This window comes from Oncorhynchus tshawytscha, linkage group LG14, assembly GCF_018296145.1.
Source record: "Oncorhynchus tshawytscha isolate Ot180627B linkage group LG14, Otsh_v2.0, whole genome shotgun sequence".
Lineage (NCBI taxonomy): Eukaryota > Metazoa > Chordata > Actinopteri > Salmoniformes > Salmonidae > Oncorhynchus > Oncorhynchus tshawytscha.
The window spans coordinates 19120528-19140567 of record NC_056442.1 but is presented as its reverse complement, the minus strand read 5'-3'; the positions used below and the strand labels follow the sequence as shown (position 1 = coordinate 19140567).

At 43.0% G+C, this 20040-nt stretch overlaps 1 protein-coding gene across 1 annotated transcript in view; it reads right to left on the bottom strand.

Moving 5' to 3' along the window:
- Window positions 1-20040, bottom strand: part of LOC112267354 (protein jagged-1b) — a 54472-nt gene that overhangs the window by 11303 nt on the left and 23129 nt on the right. Inside the window, exon 3 of the mRNA XM_042297094.1 lies at window positions 1505-1562. Within this exon, the coding sequence (XP_042153028.1) occupies window positions 1505-1562 (58 nt within the window). The remainder of the gene's footprint in view (window positions 1-1504; window positions 1563-20040) is intronic.

Below are 20040 nucleotides of genomic sequence, written 5' to 3'. Positions count from 1 at the left end.
ATCCCAGTCAATAGATCAACACACAAACACCTTTTATACCTGTCTCCAAACATACATTAAAAGAGGTTAGGGGGCGAAAGACAAAGGAAGAAAGAGAGACAGAGAGAGAAAGTGAGAGAAAGAGAGAGGGACAGAGAGAAAGTGGGGTGCGGTTGGTTGTTCAAAAAGGGGGGTAGTAGTATTGTTTTTTATTGATTGTATTGCCTTTCATGTGATCCAACGAAAATGTATTGTTCACATAAAAAATTCCGGAGAGTCGATGAAGGTCATTAATGTTTTACAGCGTTGTCACTATGTTCTCCGTCTCTGTCCAAGGACTCTGTAGCTCTGTGTTCGACAGATACATTACAGTGTTGTAATCCATCCTGATTAGAGCTGTGGGCCTGTAAGTTGGCCCTGACTGCTCTAGGATGTCTGTTTTTTATTTATTTAGCTAAGCTGGGAGCCAGGAGAGAGGCTTTAAACCCAATGTGGTAAAAAGAGAGAATATTTCAGGAGCTCAGGAAGAACGAGGGATGGCGCAAACAAGACTTACGGCTAGAGCTGTGGAGGGCAGAGGGAAAGAGAGATGGAGGGAAGAGGAAAAAGAGAGGGAGAAGGAGGAAGAGGAGGAGGTCTGGGGTTTGGGTCCCAGTCTCTCATTATCTCTCCACTCATCTTTTGGCTGAGTCTGTCTGCAGCCTTTTACTGGGCAGGAGGGGGCAGAGGAACAAGGGAGACAGGATAAACGGGAAAGGCTGGGGAACGAGAGGAATGAGGAAGGATAGTCGCATCTTTGTGTTTGTGTGTCTTAGTGTGTATGTAATGATTATTGAAGTGTTGATTTTGGTTTATGTGTGTGTGTGTGTGTGTGTGTGTGTGTGTGTGTGTGTGTGTGTGTGTGTGTGTGTCTATATCTGTCTGTTTTTAGAGAATGCTGCTCACATTCCCTATCTCTGATTATGAGCAGAAACAATAAGCGGAGTGTGAAATTAAAGGGTCTGACTGGGAGACCCTTACACTGAAACACACACACACCAGCACACGTACAGGCACAATTAGAAGCACATGCAGACGCACACACACACAGACAGGCTTGGGGCTCATAAGGTCCGTGGAGACATACATACACCCACCCTGTACGCACCCCCACAAAGGCAAACACATTTTCTACACGGCAAGTGCAAACTGATACACATTCAAAACAGACAGACATATTGGTTGTGCCTCCTTTTCAAGACAGCAAGGGGACCCAGTGAGGACAGGGGGGAACCATAGCCCTGGGTCACAAACAGGAAGGGGGAGGGGCCACATGCACTCTATGTCCCCCTCCCTCCCTCCCTGTCTGTATCACTGCTTATTTAGCTTTTAACGTGTGTGGGAAAGTATGAGAGTCTGGCTGTGTGCGAAGAAATAAGTCAATTTAGTCTGTCTGTCTCTTTCACTGATTCGCTCTCGCGCACACGCACACACACACACACATACACACACACACACACACAGGAAATTCTCTCTCCAGCCTTACCTGATTCGGATGTTTTGTTGTCATGGTCCAGAGCCTCTAACACCAAGGAGAAAGATTTCTGTGGAGGACAAAGAGAGAGAAAAAGGTTCAATCAATTCAGTTTAATCTACGTACGTAGTTCAGATCCAAATGGATTTGTCACAAAGTGCTGAGCCACAATCTGGCGTGAAACACCCAAAAGAGCTAGCCAAGAACACGTAGCAGCTCACAGTAGTCCTACTGATGAAATGAAACAAACACAACCTTGCAACGTCACAGTGTGAAGAACAATGTCATTTTTTGACTCACTCCAGAAACGTCCATAAAATCCATAAGGCAGATGGTGATGGTCACGGAATTTTGGATGATGGTAATTGGCCAGCCAAATGACCGTGGTCACCGCAATAACAGTTCGAATAGCATTTTTTAAATGTTTTTTAATTAAATAATAATCCAATTAAATAAATCCTGACAAACATGTTCTCCTATCCTCCGCTCCAGATAAATAGAATGAATAGAACAGGCGTTTTCATTCTAGTCAATGATGGCATAATGGGTGGACTGGCTAACATTGCGAGTGTACCGATTGCAGAGATGGACAGACCATTTTGTCTGGTTATATTACAGTCAATGAACAAAGTAGGCCACACAAAGCTGCTATTGCACTGGAGAGCCAGAACCTTAAGGACACCGGAACTGACCATTCTTTAAAAAAAAATGGTAAACAGAGTCTTAATTTATCCACCGTCTTTGGCCATAGGAGCAAAGCAGGAAGTAAAAAGCAGGAAGTGTACCCATCAATGTGTGCTGTGATTTGTTGATTCAACTCAGCTGACATTCCAAAAAAAGACATGAGCCACATCAGGTAACATCATTTGAATGAACATTCTACATTTCAGCAAGGAGAAACAAAGATTCCTTTGTTAAGAGTCCATGTGAGCGCTGAAACGGACGCAACCTCGTGAAACAAAGTGCTCACATCCCAAAGTATAACACTTTTTTGGTTATTACATGATTCCATATGTGTTATTTCATAGTTTTGAGGTCTTCACTATTATTCTACAAGGTAGAAAATAGTACAAATTAAGAAAAACCCTGGAAAAAGTAGATGTGTCCAAATGTTTGACTGGTACTGTACATGTATACAGTGTCAATAATTATTGGGAAAGGGAAGCATTTTTTCATCTTTTGGCTCTATACTCAAAAAGTTTATATTTTAAATCAAACAGTGACTATGAGGTTAAAGCGCAGACTACTTTAATTTGAGGGTATTTTCATCCATATCGGATGAACTGTTTATAAATTACAGCATTTTTTGTACATAGTCCCCCCATTTTAGGGCACCAAAAGCTTTGGGACAAATTCTTATACTTATACAGTTCATTCGGAATGTATTCAGACCCCTTGACTTAAAAAAAAAAAATCTTGCATTACAGCCTTATTCTAAAATGTATTAAGTAAAAATTTCCCCCATCAATCTACACACAATACCCCAAAATGACAAAGCGAAAACAGGTTTCATTGAAATGTTTCTACAACTTGATTGGAATCCAAATGTGGTAAATTCAATTGATCGGACATGATTTGGAAAGGCACACACCTGTCTATAAGGTCCCACAGTTGACAGTGCATGTCAGAGCAAAAACCAAGCCATGAGGTCCAAGGAATTGTCCGTAGAGCTCTGAGACAGGATTGTGTCGAGGCACAGATCTTGAGAAGGGTACCAAAAAATGTCTGCAGCATTGAAGGTCCCCAAGAACACAGTGGCCTCCATCATTCTTAAATGTAAGAAGTTTGGAACCAACAAGACTCTTCCTAGAGCTGGCCACCAGGCCAAACTGAGCAATCGGGGGAGAAGGGCCTTGGTCAGGGAGGTGACTAAGAACCCGATAGTCACTCTGACAGAGCTCCAGAGTTCCTCAGTGGAGATGGGAGAACCTTCCAGAAGGACAACCATCTCTGCAGCACTCTATCAATCAGGACTTTATGGTAGAGTGGCCAGACGGAAGCCACTCCTCAGTAAAATGTACACAACAGCCTGCTTGGTGTTTGCCAAAAGTCACCTAAAGGACACTCAGGCTATGAGAAACAAGATTCTCTAGCCTGAATGCCAAGCGTCATGTCTGGAGGAAACCTGGAACCGGTGAAGCATGGTGGTGGCAGCATCATGCTGTGGGGATGTTTTTCAGCGGCAGGGACTTGGAGACTAGACAGGATCGAGGGAAAGATGAACGGAGCAACGTACAGAGAGATCCTTGATGAAAACCTGCTCCAGAACACTCAGAACCTCAGACTGGGACAAAGGTTCACCTTCCAACAGGACAATGACCCTAAGTACACAGCCAAGACAACGCAAGAGTGGCTTCGGGACAAGCCTTTGAATATCCTTGAGTTGCCCAGCCAGAGCCCAGACTTGAACCTGATCGAACATCTCTGGAGACTGAAAATAATCGCTGCAAAAGGTGCTTCAACAAAGTACTGAGTAAAGGGTCTGAATATTTATGTAATTGTGATATTACAGCTTTAAATTGTAATAAATATGCAAAAATGTCTAAAAACCAGTTTTTGCTTTGTCATTATGGGTATTGTGTGTAGATTGATGAGAAAAAACTATTCAATTTTAGAATAAGGCTGTAACGTAACAAAATGTGGAAAAAGTCAAGGAGTCTGAACACTTTCCGGATGCACTGTATGTGTATTAAAGTAGTAAAAAGTATTTGGTCCCATATTCCTAGCACCTAATGACTACATCAAGCTTGTGACTAAACACATTTGTTGGATGCATTTGCTGTTTGTTTTGGTTGCGTTTCAGATTATTTTATGCCCAATGAAAATGAATTGTAAATCATGTATTGCGTCATTTTGAAGTCTGTTTTATTGTAATTAATAATATAATATGTTTCTAAACACTTCTACAGTAATGTGGATGTTACCATGACTACGGATAAGCCTGAATGAATAGTGTATAATGATGAGTGAGAGCTGCAGACACACAAATATCATACCCATAAGACATGCAAACCTCTCACCATTACAATACAGGAGAGGTTAGCATTTGGGGGGGGGGAGTGCGTCTGTTGTTATTCAATTATTAGAGATACACAAATTGTTTTTTTGCACCCACCGTGCGTCAATGGTCATGTGAGGTGAAATGCGTATATTTTGGGATGTGAGCACTCGGTGTGTTTGACCGGACGAAGATCCGTTTGGGATGGAAACGCTGTCAATAAAGCTGTGAATTGGGAGCTTCAACGGTGTGCGGGCCCTTCTTGTACGACCACAAACTCTTCTGTAACCTTCTCGCTCATCATTATTCACCATTCATTCAGGATTATCCGTAATCGTGGTAGCATCCATATTGTTAAATCAACTTCAAATCAGAGCAGAAGGGGAGGAGACAAGTTCAATACATCTTTTTAGGCCTTGAGACGATTTAGACGTGGATTGTGTGTGTGTGCCATTCAGAGGGGGAATGAGCAAGACAAAATATTGAAGTTGCCTTTGAACGGGGTATGGTAGTAGTTGCCAGGCGCACCGGTTTCAGTGGGTCAAGAACTGCAACGCTGCTGGGTTTTCCACGCTCAACCGTTTCCCACGTGCTAAGAAAGGTCCACCAGCCAAAGGACATCCAGCCATCTTGGCACAACCGTGGGAGGCATTGGAGTCAACATGGGCCAGCATCCCTGTGGAAAGCTTCGGACACCTTGTTGTCCACGCCCCGATGAATTGAGGCTGTTCTGAGGGCAAAACTAGGTGCAACTCAATATTAGGAAGGTGTTGCACATTTTTTGTACACTCAGTGTGTGTATGTATGTATATATACACTGCTCAAAAAAATAAAGGGAACACTAAAATAACACATCCTAGATCTGAATGAATGAAATATTCTTATGAAATACTTTTTTCTTTACATTGTATTAATGTGCTGACAACAAAATCACACAAAAATGATCAATGGAAATCAAATTGATCAACCCATGGAGGTCTGGATTTGGAGTCACACTCAAAATTGAAGTGGAAAACCACACTACAGGCTGATCCAACTTTGATGTAATGTCCTTAAAACAAGTCAAAATTAGGCTCAGTAGTGTGTGTGGCCTCTACGTGCCTGTATGACCTCCCTGCAACGCCTGGGCATGCTCCTGATGAGGTGGCGGATGGTCTCCTGAGGGATCTCCTCCCAGACCTGGACTAAAGCATCCGCCAACTCCTGGACAGTCTGTGGTGCAACGTGGCATTGGTGGATGGAGCGAGACATGATGTCCCAGATGTGCTCAATTGGATTCAGGTCTGGGGAACGGGCAGGCCAGTCCATAGCATCAATGCCTTCCTCTTGCAGGAACTGCTGACACACTCCAGCCACATGAGGTCTAGCATTGTCTTGCATTAGGAGGAACCCAGGGCAAACCGCACCAGCATATGGTCTCACAAGGAAGGGGTCTGAGGATCTCATCTCGGTACCTAATGGCAGTCAGGCTACCTCTGGCGAGCATATGGAGGGCTGTGCGGCCCCCCAAAGAAATGCCACTCCACACCATGACTGACCCACCGCCAAACCGGTCATGACCGAGGATGTTGCAGGCAGCAGAACGTTCTCCACGGCGTCTCCAGACTCTGTCACGTCTGTCACATGTGCTCAGTGTGAACCTGCTTTCATCTGTGAAGAGCACAGAGCGCCAGTGGCGAATTTGCCAATCTTGGTGTTCTCTGGCAAATGCCAACCGTCCTGCACGGTGTTGGGCTGTAAGCACAACCCCCACCTGTGGACGTCGGGCCCTCATTACCACCCTCATGGAGTCTGTTTCTGACCGTTTGAGCAGACACATGCACATTTGTGGCCTGCTGGAGGTCATTTTGCAGGGCTCTGGCAGTGCTCCTCCTGCTACTTCTTGCACAAAGGCGGAGGTAGCGGTCCTGCTGCTGGGTTGTTGCCCTCCTACGGCCTCCTCCACGTCTCCTGATGTACTGGCCTGTCTCCTGGTAGCGCCTCCATGCTCTGGACACTACGCTGACAGACACAGCAAAACCTCTTGCCACAGCTCGCATTGATGTACCATCCTGGATGAGCTGCACTACCTGAGCCACTTGTGTGGGTTGTAGACTCCGTCTCATGCTACCACTAGAGAGAAAGCACCGCCAGCATTCAAAAGTGACCAAAACATCAGCCAGGAAGCATAGGAACTGAGAAGTGGTCTGTGGTCACCACCTGCAGAACCACTCCTTTATTGGGGGTGTCTTGCTAATTGCCTATAATTTCCACCTGTTGTCTATTCCATTTGCACAACAGCATGTGAAATGTATTGTCAATCAGTGTTGCTTCCTAAGTGGACAGTTTGATTTCACAGAAGTGTGATTGACTTGGAGTTACATTGTGTTGTTTAAGTGTTCCCTTTATTTTTTTGAGCAGTGTATATTTTTATATATTTATTCTTTTTTTTCTTTTTTTCAATACGGTTATGACGGTTATTTTATTTTCATGACAATCTTCATCCATAACCATCGTTTACACGGTTATACGGTAATTGTGCCAGCCCTATAAAGCAGCACTGATGTGATTTGCCAAGCTAGGCTACCTCAAGGAAGCCGTGCTACCCACATCTACGGAACACTCTTCCAACTCTGCCAGGCACCTTAAGGGCCGGGAGGAGGCTAGCGTTTTTTACTCTTTCCCAGATCATAGATTTAATAGGACTGGTCCCATATCCACGAAGCGTCTCAGAGTAGGAGTGCTGATCTAGGATCAGTTTAGCCTTTTAGATCATTTTGATTAAGATTATATAAACAGATCCTAGATCAGCACTCCTACTCTGAGACGTTTGTGGATACGGGCCCAGGTACAGTATGCTTGCATGATACGACAGAGTGGGGTGAACCCTTAGGAATTCAGCACCTTACAAACAGCAGCAACACAGAGAGAGACACACAGACATAGAGAGAGAGAGAGAGAGAGAGAGAGAGAGAGAGAGAGAGAGAGAGAGAGAGAGAGAGAGAGAGAGAGAGAGAGAGAGAGAGAGAGAGAACTGTATAGATGACTACATCTGGCTACAAAAGGGCCTGTACAGAAGACAGGGACAAACAGCAGATATCTTATGATTTGGGATTTACAAAGATTCTTAAAAAATTTTTTCGCCCATTCTGTCTTTTGGTGCAGATCAGCAATGAATAATTCAGACCCATGTCCCCCCTCCAAAACACACCAGTGGCTGCCATGCAAATCACCCCGCCGTGCATTGTGGGCCGGGTGTCCTCCTAAAGGGCTGGATGGATGTGCAGTCACGCCTCTGCTCTAAGGGCCCACCGCTGAGGGGATGAGTGGAGCGAGGGAGGGAGGGAGGGAGGGATGGAGAGGCGGACGACGAAAGGTGAGTTTAGATTGAAGAAAAGAGGCCGGAATATAAGTTAAAAGGTAGTGCGCGAGCGGAGAGTACATGACATGTGGAAGAATGACGGCAGGATGGAGGGGAGAGGGAGCGGGTATAAAAATGTGTAGAGGGTAGTTAATTAGAGGTCGGGGGGGAAACATTCAGGAGTGTGGAGGGGAGAAGGAGCAGGTATAAAAATGTGTAGAGGGTAGTTAATTAGAGGTCGGGGGGGAACATTCAGGAGTGTGGAGGGAAGGACGAAGGGAGGGGAAGGTGCACTTGGAGTGTAGACGCGGAGAGCGCGCGCGTGTGACCCGAGGTGAGGGTTGGGCATTGAATAAATAGGTCGGTGGGTCTTAGACCGGCCAGGCATTCAGGAGAACAGGATATAGGAGGGAGAGAACGGGAGGATGGAACTCTGGCGTGGTAGAGGAATAGAGGAAAGTGGAAAGTGAGGAGTTGAAGGTCGAGGGGAGATGTTAGATAAAGAAGGTGCGGAGAAGAAAAGTGCTAGAACAATGGATGACAGCACAGAGGAGCGGTAAAGAAGAGGTGGGGGGGCGAGGGGGGAGGTGTGGATGTGGAGAGCAGTGCCGAGAGGCGCGTGCGCACACACACGCCGGATTAGAGAAGAGTGAGACATCCCTCTCTCTATTGGAGTTTTCCTCAGTCCGCCTATTTTACCTGTGGTGTTTACAATCCACCCCCATTCACACACACACACACACACTGAAAAAATCCTTATAGACTGGCGACAAATTAGGATTGAAGAACAGCGACCGTTCTACCTATTCTATTTCTACGTGAGAGGGGACTAGGGAGGAGTGAATATGGGCAAAAGTCATCATTGGTTTGGACATCCTGTCAGAGAACTTCTGGGTAGGAAATGATGCAGCGCCCAACACACACACACACACCATTACCTCAGTGTTGGCCTGCTCCCTGGCTACTAGCTAAGGACACCTTTCCCATCCAATTTCTCTCCTTATCTCTCTCTCTCCCTCTGTTCTCCAACCGCTGCCCCACCCCTCCCCCATTCTCCCCCACCCTGTACCTGCTCCCATGCCAGCAGCAGGCCCATGTGACCCACAAACACACACATGCACGCAGAGCCCAGGTCACACGCACAGCCAGGTGACACACACACACTCAGGAAGGGTGTACCTGTGACCAAACCTGTTGCTAAGGCTGGGATCACACCCAGGGGACCAGAGTAACCATGGTTACTCATCATGACATCTGTACACTAATTTCTTTGTTGTGCAATATTTTAGCCCTGCTATTACATGAATTGTTATTTTATTGCTACTGGACATTTTCATGTAAAATGATCAATGAGCACCAACATGTGAAATTCATCGGAGCATTCGGTGTCAAATTAAAACTAAGAGTCTATATTTTGGAGAAATGAAGAAATCATTTTCCATTCCAAATTGTTTGGATTAAGCAAAGGCTTTGATTTCTGGGCAAACAGATGGAAAAGGGTTCTTAGACAACATCTAACATAAAAAGTATTAAAAGGAATTAGAAATACATAAAAACACAATCATGTTTAAGACCCCTGCCAACTAATATCAACACTTATATTTTGTTTTGGAGACATTTCTCTGCTTTCTGTAAGTTTAAGAAACATTGCCTTACCAAAACACAAATATCTTTAAGATATTTTCTACTGAACTCTACTGTACTGAACTCTACTGAACTATACTCTACTCTTCTATAATCTACTGTACTCTACCGTAGCGTACTCTACTCTACCATACCCTACTCTACTCTACCATACCGTACTGTACTCTACCGCACTCTACCGCACTGTACTCCACTGTACTCCACTGAACTCCACTGAACTCTGCTGTACTGAACTCTAATGTACTGTACTCTGCTGTACTGTACTCCACTGAACTCTACTGTACTGTACTCCACTGAACTCTACTCTACTGAACTCTACTGTACTGTACTCTACTGTACTGTACTCCACTGAACTCTACTGTACTGTACTCCATTTAACTCTACTCTACTGAACTCTACTGTACTGAACTGTACTCTACTCTACAGTACTGTACTCTACTCTACAGTACTCTACTGTACTGTACTCTACTGTACTGTACTCTACTGTACTGTACTCTACTGAACTCTACTGTACTGAACTGTACTCTACTCTACCGTACTCTACTCTACAGTACTGTACTCTACTCTACAGTACTGTACTCTACAGTACTGTACTCTGCTGTACTGTACTCCACTGAACTCTACTCTACTGAACTCTACTGTTCTGTACTGTACTGTACTGTACTGTACTCTACTGAACTCTACTGTACTGAACTGTACTCTACTCTACCGTACTCTACTCTACAGTACTGTACTCTACTCTACAGTACTCTACTGTACTGTACTCTACTGTACTGTACTCTACTGAACTCTACTGTACTGAACTGTACTCTACTCTACAGTACTGTACTCTACAGTACTGTACTCTACAGTACTGTACTCTGCTGTACTGTACTCCACTGAACTCTACTGTACTGTACTCCACTGAACTCTACTGTACTCCACTGAACTATACTCTACTGATCTCTACTGTACTGTACTCTACTGTACTGTACTCTACTGTACTGTACTGTACTCTACTGTACTGTACTCTACTGTACTGTACTCTACTGAACTCTACTGTACTGAACTGTACTCTACTCTACCGTACTCTACTCTACAGTACTGTACTCTACTCTACAGTACTGTACTCTACAGTACTGTACTCTACTGTACTGTACTCTACTGAACTCTACTGTACTGAACTGTACTCTACTCTACCGTACTCTACTCTACAGTACTGTACTCTACTCTACAGTACTGTACTCTACAGTACTGTACTCTACTCTACAGTACTGTACTCTGCTGTACTGTACTCCACTGAACTCTACTGTACTGTACTCCACTGAACTCTACTGTACTCCACTGAACTCTACTCTACTGATCGCTACTGTACTGTACTCTACCATACAGTACTCTACTCTACCGTACTGAACTGTACTCTACTCTACTGAACTCCACTGTACTGTACTGAACTCTACTGTACTGAACTGCACTCTACTGAGCTCTACCGCTCTACCGGGGCGGCAGGGTAGCCTAGTGGTTAGAGCGCTGGACTAGTAACCGAAAGGTTGCAAGTTTGAATCCCCGAGCTGACAAGGTACAAATCTGTCATTCTGCCCCTGAACAGGCAGTTAACCCACTGTTCCTAGGCTGTCATTGAAAATAAGAATTTGTTCTTAACTGACTTGCCTAGTAAAATAAAGGTAAAATTAAAACTCTACTCTACTGTACTGAACTCTACTCTACTCTACTGAGCACTCTACTGTGATGTCCAAACTTGTGAAAAATACACTACCGGTCAAAAGTTTTAAAACACCTACTTATTCAACAGTTTTTCTTTATTTTTAATATTTTCAACATTGTAGAATAATAGTGAAGACATCAAAACAATGAAATAACACATATGGAATCATATAGTAACCAAAAAAGTGTTAAACAAATCAAAATATATTTTATAGTTGAGATTCTTCAAATTGCCACCCTTTGCATTGATGACAGCTTTGCACACTCTTGGTATTCTCTCAACCTGCTTCATGTATATAATACCCGAATATGCAAAGGCGAATATTGCATATTTATACCTTTGTGTACCTATTTAGAATACATCGCCATGAAGAGAACGACATTCATATACATAATAATGCATTTCTGTGTAGTACAGATCAGGGACCCATGATGAAATTCTGATACCACAATTCCATTACCATGTTTAAATCCACTTCACTTCCTGTAGTTCAATAACCAAAGTGATTTTTTTTCAAAGTCAATGTGTCATGTCTTAGCTGACACCCCACTCTTTCTGCAGACATTGTTGAATCTTAATTCAGAGCAGATATTTAACAGAAAATATAAAAAACGGAGGGAGATTTGACCAAAATCCTGCTACCAAACTTTGCATCTGCACAGTTCTTCCAGTAAAAGTGTTTTTGTCAACAAAACCTGCGTAAATTGTTGAAAATAGTCATTGCGCGTAGAGTTGTAGGGTTTGGTAAACATTGAAATGAAATGGTTTTAGTTTGGCATATATTTTAAGTGAAGAATCTGAGTGTCAGCGCAATTCCGTTACCATGGAATTGCCCAATTGTTTAATCTTGGGACTACATTTTTGTATGAACTGTGCTATAAAGGTCATTATCAAAAACCGTATCGCATCATTTTCCAATAATGCCATACTACAAAACAGATACACAGTCCAACACACTTCAAAATGTCATCTATCAGTAATGCAATAAACACAGATATGCAAATCAGATGCACAGAAGCATGTATGCCAAAGTATACACACAACAATAGGATAAATATAAGCACCAACCAAATCATTATTATTATTGTTTTAAACCACAATATTCTGATGTGAAATATATACTGCAAATTAGAGGTCGACCGATTATGATTTTTCAACGCCGATAATGATACCGATTATCGGAGGACCAGAAAAAGCCAATACCGATTAGTCGGCCGATTTTTATATATATTTGAAATAATGACAATTACAATAATACTGAATGAACAATGAACCCTTTTCTTTTAACTTAACATAATAAATCATTACAATCTATTTAGTCTCAAATAAATAATGAAACATGTTAAATAAATAATGAAACATGTTCAATTTGGTTTAAATAATGCAAAAACACAGTGTCGGAGAAGAAAGTAAAAGTGCAATATGTGCCATGTGAAAAAGCTAACGTTTAAGTTCCTTGCTCAGAACATGAGAACATATGAAAGCTGGTGGTTCAATATTCCCAGTTCTTCAATATTCCCAGTTAAGAAGTTTTAGGTTGTAGTTATTATAGGAATTATGACACGTCGACTATTTCTCTATATACCATTTGTATTTCATATACCTTTGACTATTGGATGTTCTTATAGGCACTTTAGTATTGCCAGCCTAATCTCAAAAGTTGATAGGCTTGAAGTCATAAACAGAGCTGTGCTCAAGCATTGCTAAGAGTTTCTCACAAACGCAGTAAAGTTCTGTTTGAATGAATGCTTACGAGCCTGCTGCTGCCTACCACCGCTCAGTCAGACTGCTCTATCAAATATCAAATCATAGACTTAATTATAATATAATAAACACACAGAAATACGAGCCTTTGGTCATTAATATGGTTAAATCCAGAAAATATCATTTCGAAAACCAAACGTTTTTTCTTTCAGTGAAAGACGGAACGATTCTGTATTTTGTCGAACGGGTGGCAAGACCCTGCTAGGTAAAGTCCCCCCTTATCTCAGCTCGCTGGTCACTATAGCATCTCCCACCTGTAGCACACGCTCCAGCAGGTATATCTCTCTGGTCACCCCCAAAACCAATTATTTCTTTGGCCGCCTCTCCTTCCAGTTCTCTGCTGCCAATGACTGGAACGAACTACAAAAATCTCTGAAACTGGAAACACTTATCTCCCTCACTAGCTTTAAGCACCAGCTGTCAGAGCAGCTCACAGATTACTGCACCTGTACATAGCCCACCTATAATTTAGCCCAAACAACTACCTCTTTCCCAACTGTATTTAATTAATTTATTTATTTTGTTCCTTTGCACCCCATTATTTTTATTTCTACTTTGCACATTCTTCCATTGCAAAACTACCATTCCAGTGTTTTACTTGCTATATTGTATTTACTTTGCCACAATGGCCTTTTTTGCCTTTACCTCCCTTCTCACCTCATTTGCTCACATTGTATATAGACTTGTTTATACTGTATTATTGACTGTATGTTTGTTTTACTCCATGTGTAACTCTGTGTCGTTGTATCTGTCGAACTGCTTTGCTTTATCTTGGCCAGGTCGCAATTGTAAATGAGAACTTGTTCTCAACTTGCCTACCTGGTTAAATAAAGGTAAAATAAATATAAATAAATAAATCCCTAAGTCTAAATATGGCTGTTACATTGCACAACCTTCAATGTTATGTCATAATTATGTAAAATTCTGGCAAATTAATTGCGTTCTTTGTTAGGAAGAAACACAGTTTGCAACGAGCCAGGCAGCCCAAACTGTTGCAAACCTTACTCTGCTTGCACTGAACGCAAGAGAAGTGACACAATTTCCCTAGTCAATATTACCTGCTAACATGCATTTATTTGAAAATATGCAGGTTTCAAAATATATACTTCTGTGTATTGATTTTAAGAAAGGCATTTATGTTTATGGTTAGGTACATTTGTGCAACGATTGTGCTTTTTTGGCAAATGCACTTTTGTTAAATCATCACCCGTTTGGCAAAGTAGGCTGTGATTCGATGAAAAATTAACAGGCACCGCATTGATTATATGCAACACAGGACAAGCTAGTTAACCTAGTAATATCATCAACCATGTGTAGTTAACTAGTGATTATGTGAAGATTGATTGTTTTTTATTAAGATAAGTTTAATGCTAGCTAGCAACTTGCCACGGCTCCTTGCAGCCACAAGGTCCTTTTGACGCTGCACTCGCGTAACAGGTGGTCAGCCTCCCACGCAGTCTCCTCGTGGATTGCAATGTAATAGGCCTTAATCGGCGTCCAAAAAGGCAGACTACCGATTGTTATGAAAACTTGAAATCAGCCCTAATTAATCAGCCGTGCCAAATACACACACCCCTAGCACCCGCACATATATCATCTCACTCTCTTACACACTGACAGAAACATACAAACAAACTTTCTTTGACACACAATGTTTCCCTCTCTCCTTGTCAATCGACCCTGCAGCTCCACCACAGCAGACTGGTTCCACTCGCTCTCTTACAAGTCAGGATAGAAACACACAGATACGTCGCTAAGGTCGCTAAGGGGGAACGAAACATGCATGACTGAGTACACAGTGTGTGCGTGTGCGTGCCTGCGTGCGTAAACAACAGTAATGAGACACAGGGTCACTGATGACATCAGCGACAATGACAATAATGCAGGGATATTTCTACCTTTAGTCATCAAAACAACAACATTGTGATATTTGCGCTATTTGGGACAATAACAGCAGGAGGGATGACAGAGCCGGGGGAGTGACATGCGTGTTGTTTATGTCTGAGAGCGTGGTGTGTGTGTGTGTTTGTGTGTTTGTCAGGGTACAATGTCGTTGTGGGAGTGTGTGTGGGAGCGCAGTGTTGTCCGGTGTGTGTGCGCAGACTACCACAGTGTGTTTTGTGTGTGTCATTTCATTGTTCACTGTGTGTGTGAGCGTGTGTGTGTGCGTGCGTCGTCTAAAGCTGAGGAGAGAGCTCAATGCGTGTCACGGCAGTGAGTTGAGAGGCTGGAAAAAAGAACATTTAAAACATTTAAAATGTAAGATGATTCGTTCAAGAGGACACTCAACTGGACTTTCCTAACCTCACTATTTCCCCCAGAAAACATCCATAGAATGTCTATCATCTCTTGCAGAACTGTCATTTGTTTCATCTTCTCTTAAACCAGTGTTCTGGAAACATTTGACAAATGTTACCCCTCGTAACCTCTCCATCCGCAACAAGTCTGGGGTTGATGTTGCTGTGGGCTGGAGGGATGGATGGGGCCTTTTTCCATTTGGACATACCACAACTCCACAGTTCCAGGTCTCTCATGCTATGCCCTCATTGACCACTCTTCTTAACAGGCTGTGTTAGCATGGAGAGAGAACGAGAGGGAGTTCCCAAAACAAGACGCAATAACAACAAGGAAATGAAACAGCCATAAATCGCTGGAAACTGTCTGATTGTTTCTCCCTCCCTTCCCTTTCAGTCTACCATACATAAAAGAAGGCCTAAGTTAATTATGCCCAGACAGATCCCCATTAATGCCCACAATCCTACCCCTCCACATTCCTTTTCCTCAAAGCTCATGGAGCCAGGTGTGCCCCTCTCTCTCCATTTATCCCTGATGTTTAGTCTCTCTGCCTTTCTCTCTCTCTCTGTTGTGTATTTTATTCCTCTCACTACATTTAGGATGGGCACCATGACCCTCCCCCTCCAGTCACTCCCCACCTCTCTCTCAGACATGGGCAGGGAAGGATATCCCGGCTGAGCCAGGCTGTACAAACACAGCTCTACGACAGGAAGGACTCCCAGCCCCGAGAGAGGAATTTCCCTTACACACATGCGCGCACACACACACACACACACACACACACACACACACACACACACACACACACACACACACACACACACACACACACACACACACACACAAAACACACACACACACACACACACAAAAAGTGCACATGAGAAATATGACAGTCAAAACTATCTATAACAGTATATATTTTTCTCTCTCTCTCTCTCTCTCTCTCTCTCTCTCTCTCTACCTCTCCACCTCCATCACCGCATTTTCTACATGAGCAGCACACCAATCATTCTGCTACCAGGCCCATTATCATGAAAACCCCTCTCTCATACAGATGGCACCACTCTCCTGAAGTATCAATAGCCCAACTATAATTATAGACACACATACACACACACACACACACACACACACACACGTCCCCTCAGTAACAGTGTTGTCATGACAGCGGTGCTTGAAGCTGGATACCACCACACCAGCAACACCCGAATGGAATCACAGCAACAGTGGGTCCATCCCAAATGGCACGCTATTAGTTATATAGTGCACTATACCCTATGGGCCCTGGTTAAAAGTAGTGCACTACGAATGGAAAATAGGGTGCCATTTGAGACACAGACAGTTTTACCTTTCCAAGACAGACCGACCCGCTAGTGTGAATTTACAACAGGTACATGAATAGAAGGGGTTATGTGAAATAGTAGTAAGAATATGGATTCGCCAATGAGGCGGCAGCATAGCCTAACTGTGAGAGTGTTGGACTAGTAACCGAAAGGTTGCAAGATCGAATCCCCGAGCTGACACAGTACAAATCTGTCGTTCTGCCCCTGAACAAGGCAGTTAACCCACTGTTCCCAGGCCGTAATTGAAAATAAGAATTTGTTCTTAACTGACTTGCCTAGTTAAATAAAGGTAAAAAAAAAAAAATGAGAGTACATCCTGGTGAATTGATTTTGGCACAGCTTTGATAGGCATTTATAATACTGGCTGGAATACTGGCTGCTTTCTAAATAACTTAGAGCATAGAATTAGAATGACTTCTAATCTGACTATTTCTAAAAGAGAGAGAACCAACACTGAATGTACAAAACATTAAGAACACCTGCTCTTCCCATGACATAGACTGACCAGGTGAACCCAGGTGAAAGCTATGATCCCTTATTGATGTCACCTCAAATCAGTGCATATGAAGGGGAGGGGACCGGTTCAAAAAGGATTTTTAAGCCTCGAGACAATTGAGACACGGATAATGTATGTTCTAATCATATATATGTTTCACCTTTATTTAACCAGATAGGCCAGTAGAGAACAAGTTCTCATTTACAACTAGAGGAAGAGGGCTCAGGGAAGAACCATATTAAATGCTATCAATATCATAATACTTGATCAAGCCTTACAACAACAGAGGGAAAACAAATCTATGCAGTGTGTGTGGAAATGGACATCCCTCTCCCTCTATTACAAGTTCATATATTGCTCTCATACTCTACCTGTTCCCTCTCCCTCTTTCTCTTCCCTTCCTCATTACGTACTGTGACACGCAACTCTTCAGGGAAGTTAGGAACCGATATACACAGGCAGTTAGGAAAGCAAAGGCCAGCTTTTTCAAACAGAAAGTTGCATCCTGTGGCACAAACTCAAAAAAGTTCCGAGACACTGTGAAGTCAATGGAGAATAAGAACATCTCCTCCCAGCTGCCCACTGCACTGAGGCTAGGAAACAATGTCATCACCGATAAATCCATTATAATTGAGAATTTCAATAAGCATTTTTCTACGGCTGGCCATGCTTTCCATCTGGCCACCCCTACCCCGGGCAACAGCCCTACACCTCCCACAGCAACTCACCCAAGCCTCCCCCATTTCTCCTTCATCCAAATCCAGATAGCTGATGTTCTGAAAGAGCTGTAAAATCTGGACCCCCACAAATCACCCGGGCTAGACAATCTGGACCCTCTCTTTCTAAAATTATCTGTCAAATTGTTGCAACCCCTATTACTAGCCTGTTCAACCTCTCTTTCGTATCGTCTGAGATTCCCAAAGATTTGAAAGCTGCCGTGGTCATCCCCCCGATCCCCCGGGAGACACTCTAGACCCAAACTGCTACAGACCTATATCTATCCTACCCTGCGTTTCTAAGGTCTTTCGATAGCCAAGTTAACAAACAGATTACCGACCATTTCGAATCCCACCATACCTTCTCCGCTATGCAATCTGGTTTCAGAGCTGGTCATGGGTGCACCTCAGCCACGCTCAAGGTCCTAAACAACATCATAACCACCATCGATAAGAGACATTACTGTGCAGCCGTATTCATCGACCTGGCCAAGGCTTTCGACTCTGTCAATCACCACATCCTCATCGGCAGACTTAAAAGCCTTGGTTTCTCAAATGACTGCCTCGCCTGGCTCACCAACTTCTTCTCTGATAGAGTTCAGTGTGTCAAATCGGAGGGCCTGTTGTCTGGACCTCTGGCAGTCTCTATGAGGGTGCCCCAGGGTTCAATTCTCGGGCTGACTCTCTTCTCTGTATAATTCAATGATGTCGCTCTTGCTGCTGGTGATTCTCTGATCCACCTCTACACAGACGACACCATTCTGTATACTTCTGGCCCTTCTTTGGACACTGTGTTAACTAACCTCCAGACGAGCTTCAATGCCATTCAACTCTCCTTCCGTGGCCTCCAACTGCTCATAAATGCAAGTAAAACGAAATGCATACTTTTCAACCGTTCACTGCCCGCACCTGCCAGCCCATCCAGCATCACTACTCTGGACGGCTCTGACTTAGAATATGTGGACAAGTACAACTACAAATAAACTATGCGTTTACAGCCAACTGGTTAGACTGTAAACTCTCCTTCCAGCCTCAAATTAACCTCTCTAGGGTAGGGGGCAGCATTCAGAATTTTGGATGAAAAGCATGCCCAAATTAAACGGCCTGCTACTCGGGCCCAGAAGATATGATATGCATATAACTGGTAGATTTGGATAGGAAACACTCTAAAGTTTCCAAAACCGTTAAAATAGTGTCTGTGATTATAACAGAACTGTTTTGGCAGGCGAAAATCTGAGTAGTTTTCTATTCAATGCCATTACAGTATCCATTGACTTAGGACTCAATTTGCAGTTCCTATGCCTTCCACTCGATGTCAACAGTCTTTAGACATTGTTTCAGGCTTGTATTCTTATAAATGAGGGAGTAAGACCAGTCTGAATGAGTGGACCCTTCCGTGTCGCAGAGCTTTTTCATGCGCAATCCCGAGAGAGTGCATTTCTTGTTTACCTTTTATATTGAGGACGTTATTGTCCGGTTGAAATATTACAGATCATTTAGGCTAAAAACAACCTGAGGATTGAATATAAACATCGTTTGACATGTTTCTATGAACTTTACGGATACAATTTGGATTTTTTTTGTCTGCCTGTTTTGACTGCGTTTGAGCCTGTGGATTAATGAAGAAAATGCGCGAACAAAATGGAGGTTTTTGGATATAAAGAGACTTTATCGAACAAAAGGAAAATTTATTGAGTAAATTAATGTCTTCTGAGTGCCACCATATGAAGATCATCAAAGGTAAGGTATTAATTTGAATCTATATTTTTTAGTTTTGAAACGCTTTTGCTTGGCTGGTTACTGTTTGTAATAATTTCTCAACTGGGCTATGTTCTGGGCTAGGTATGTTCTGGGCTAGGTATGCTTTCGCCGAAAAGCATTTTATAAATCTGACACCGTGGTTGGATTAACAAAAAGTTCATCTTTAAACCTATATAAAACATGTTTTGTTTTCGGAATTTTTATAATGAGCATTTCTGTATTTGAATTGGGCGCTCTGAAATCTCACTGGATGTTGGCCAGATGGGACGCTAGTGTCCCACATACCCTAGAGAGGTTAAGCATCTCCAATCCAAAATTAAATCTAGAATTGGCTTCCTATTTTGCAACAAAGCATCCTTCACTCATGCTGCCAAACATACCCTCGCAAAACTGACCATCCTACCGATCCTCGACTTCGGCAATGTAATTTACAAAATAGCCTCCAACACTCTACTCAACAAATTGGATTCTCAGTGCCATCCG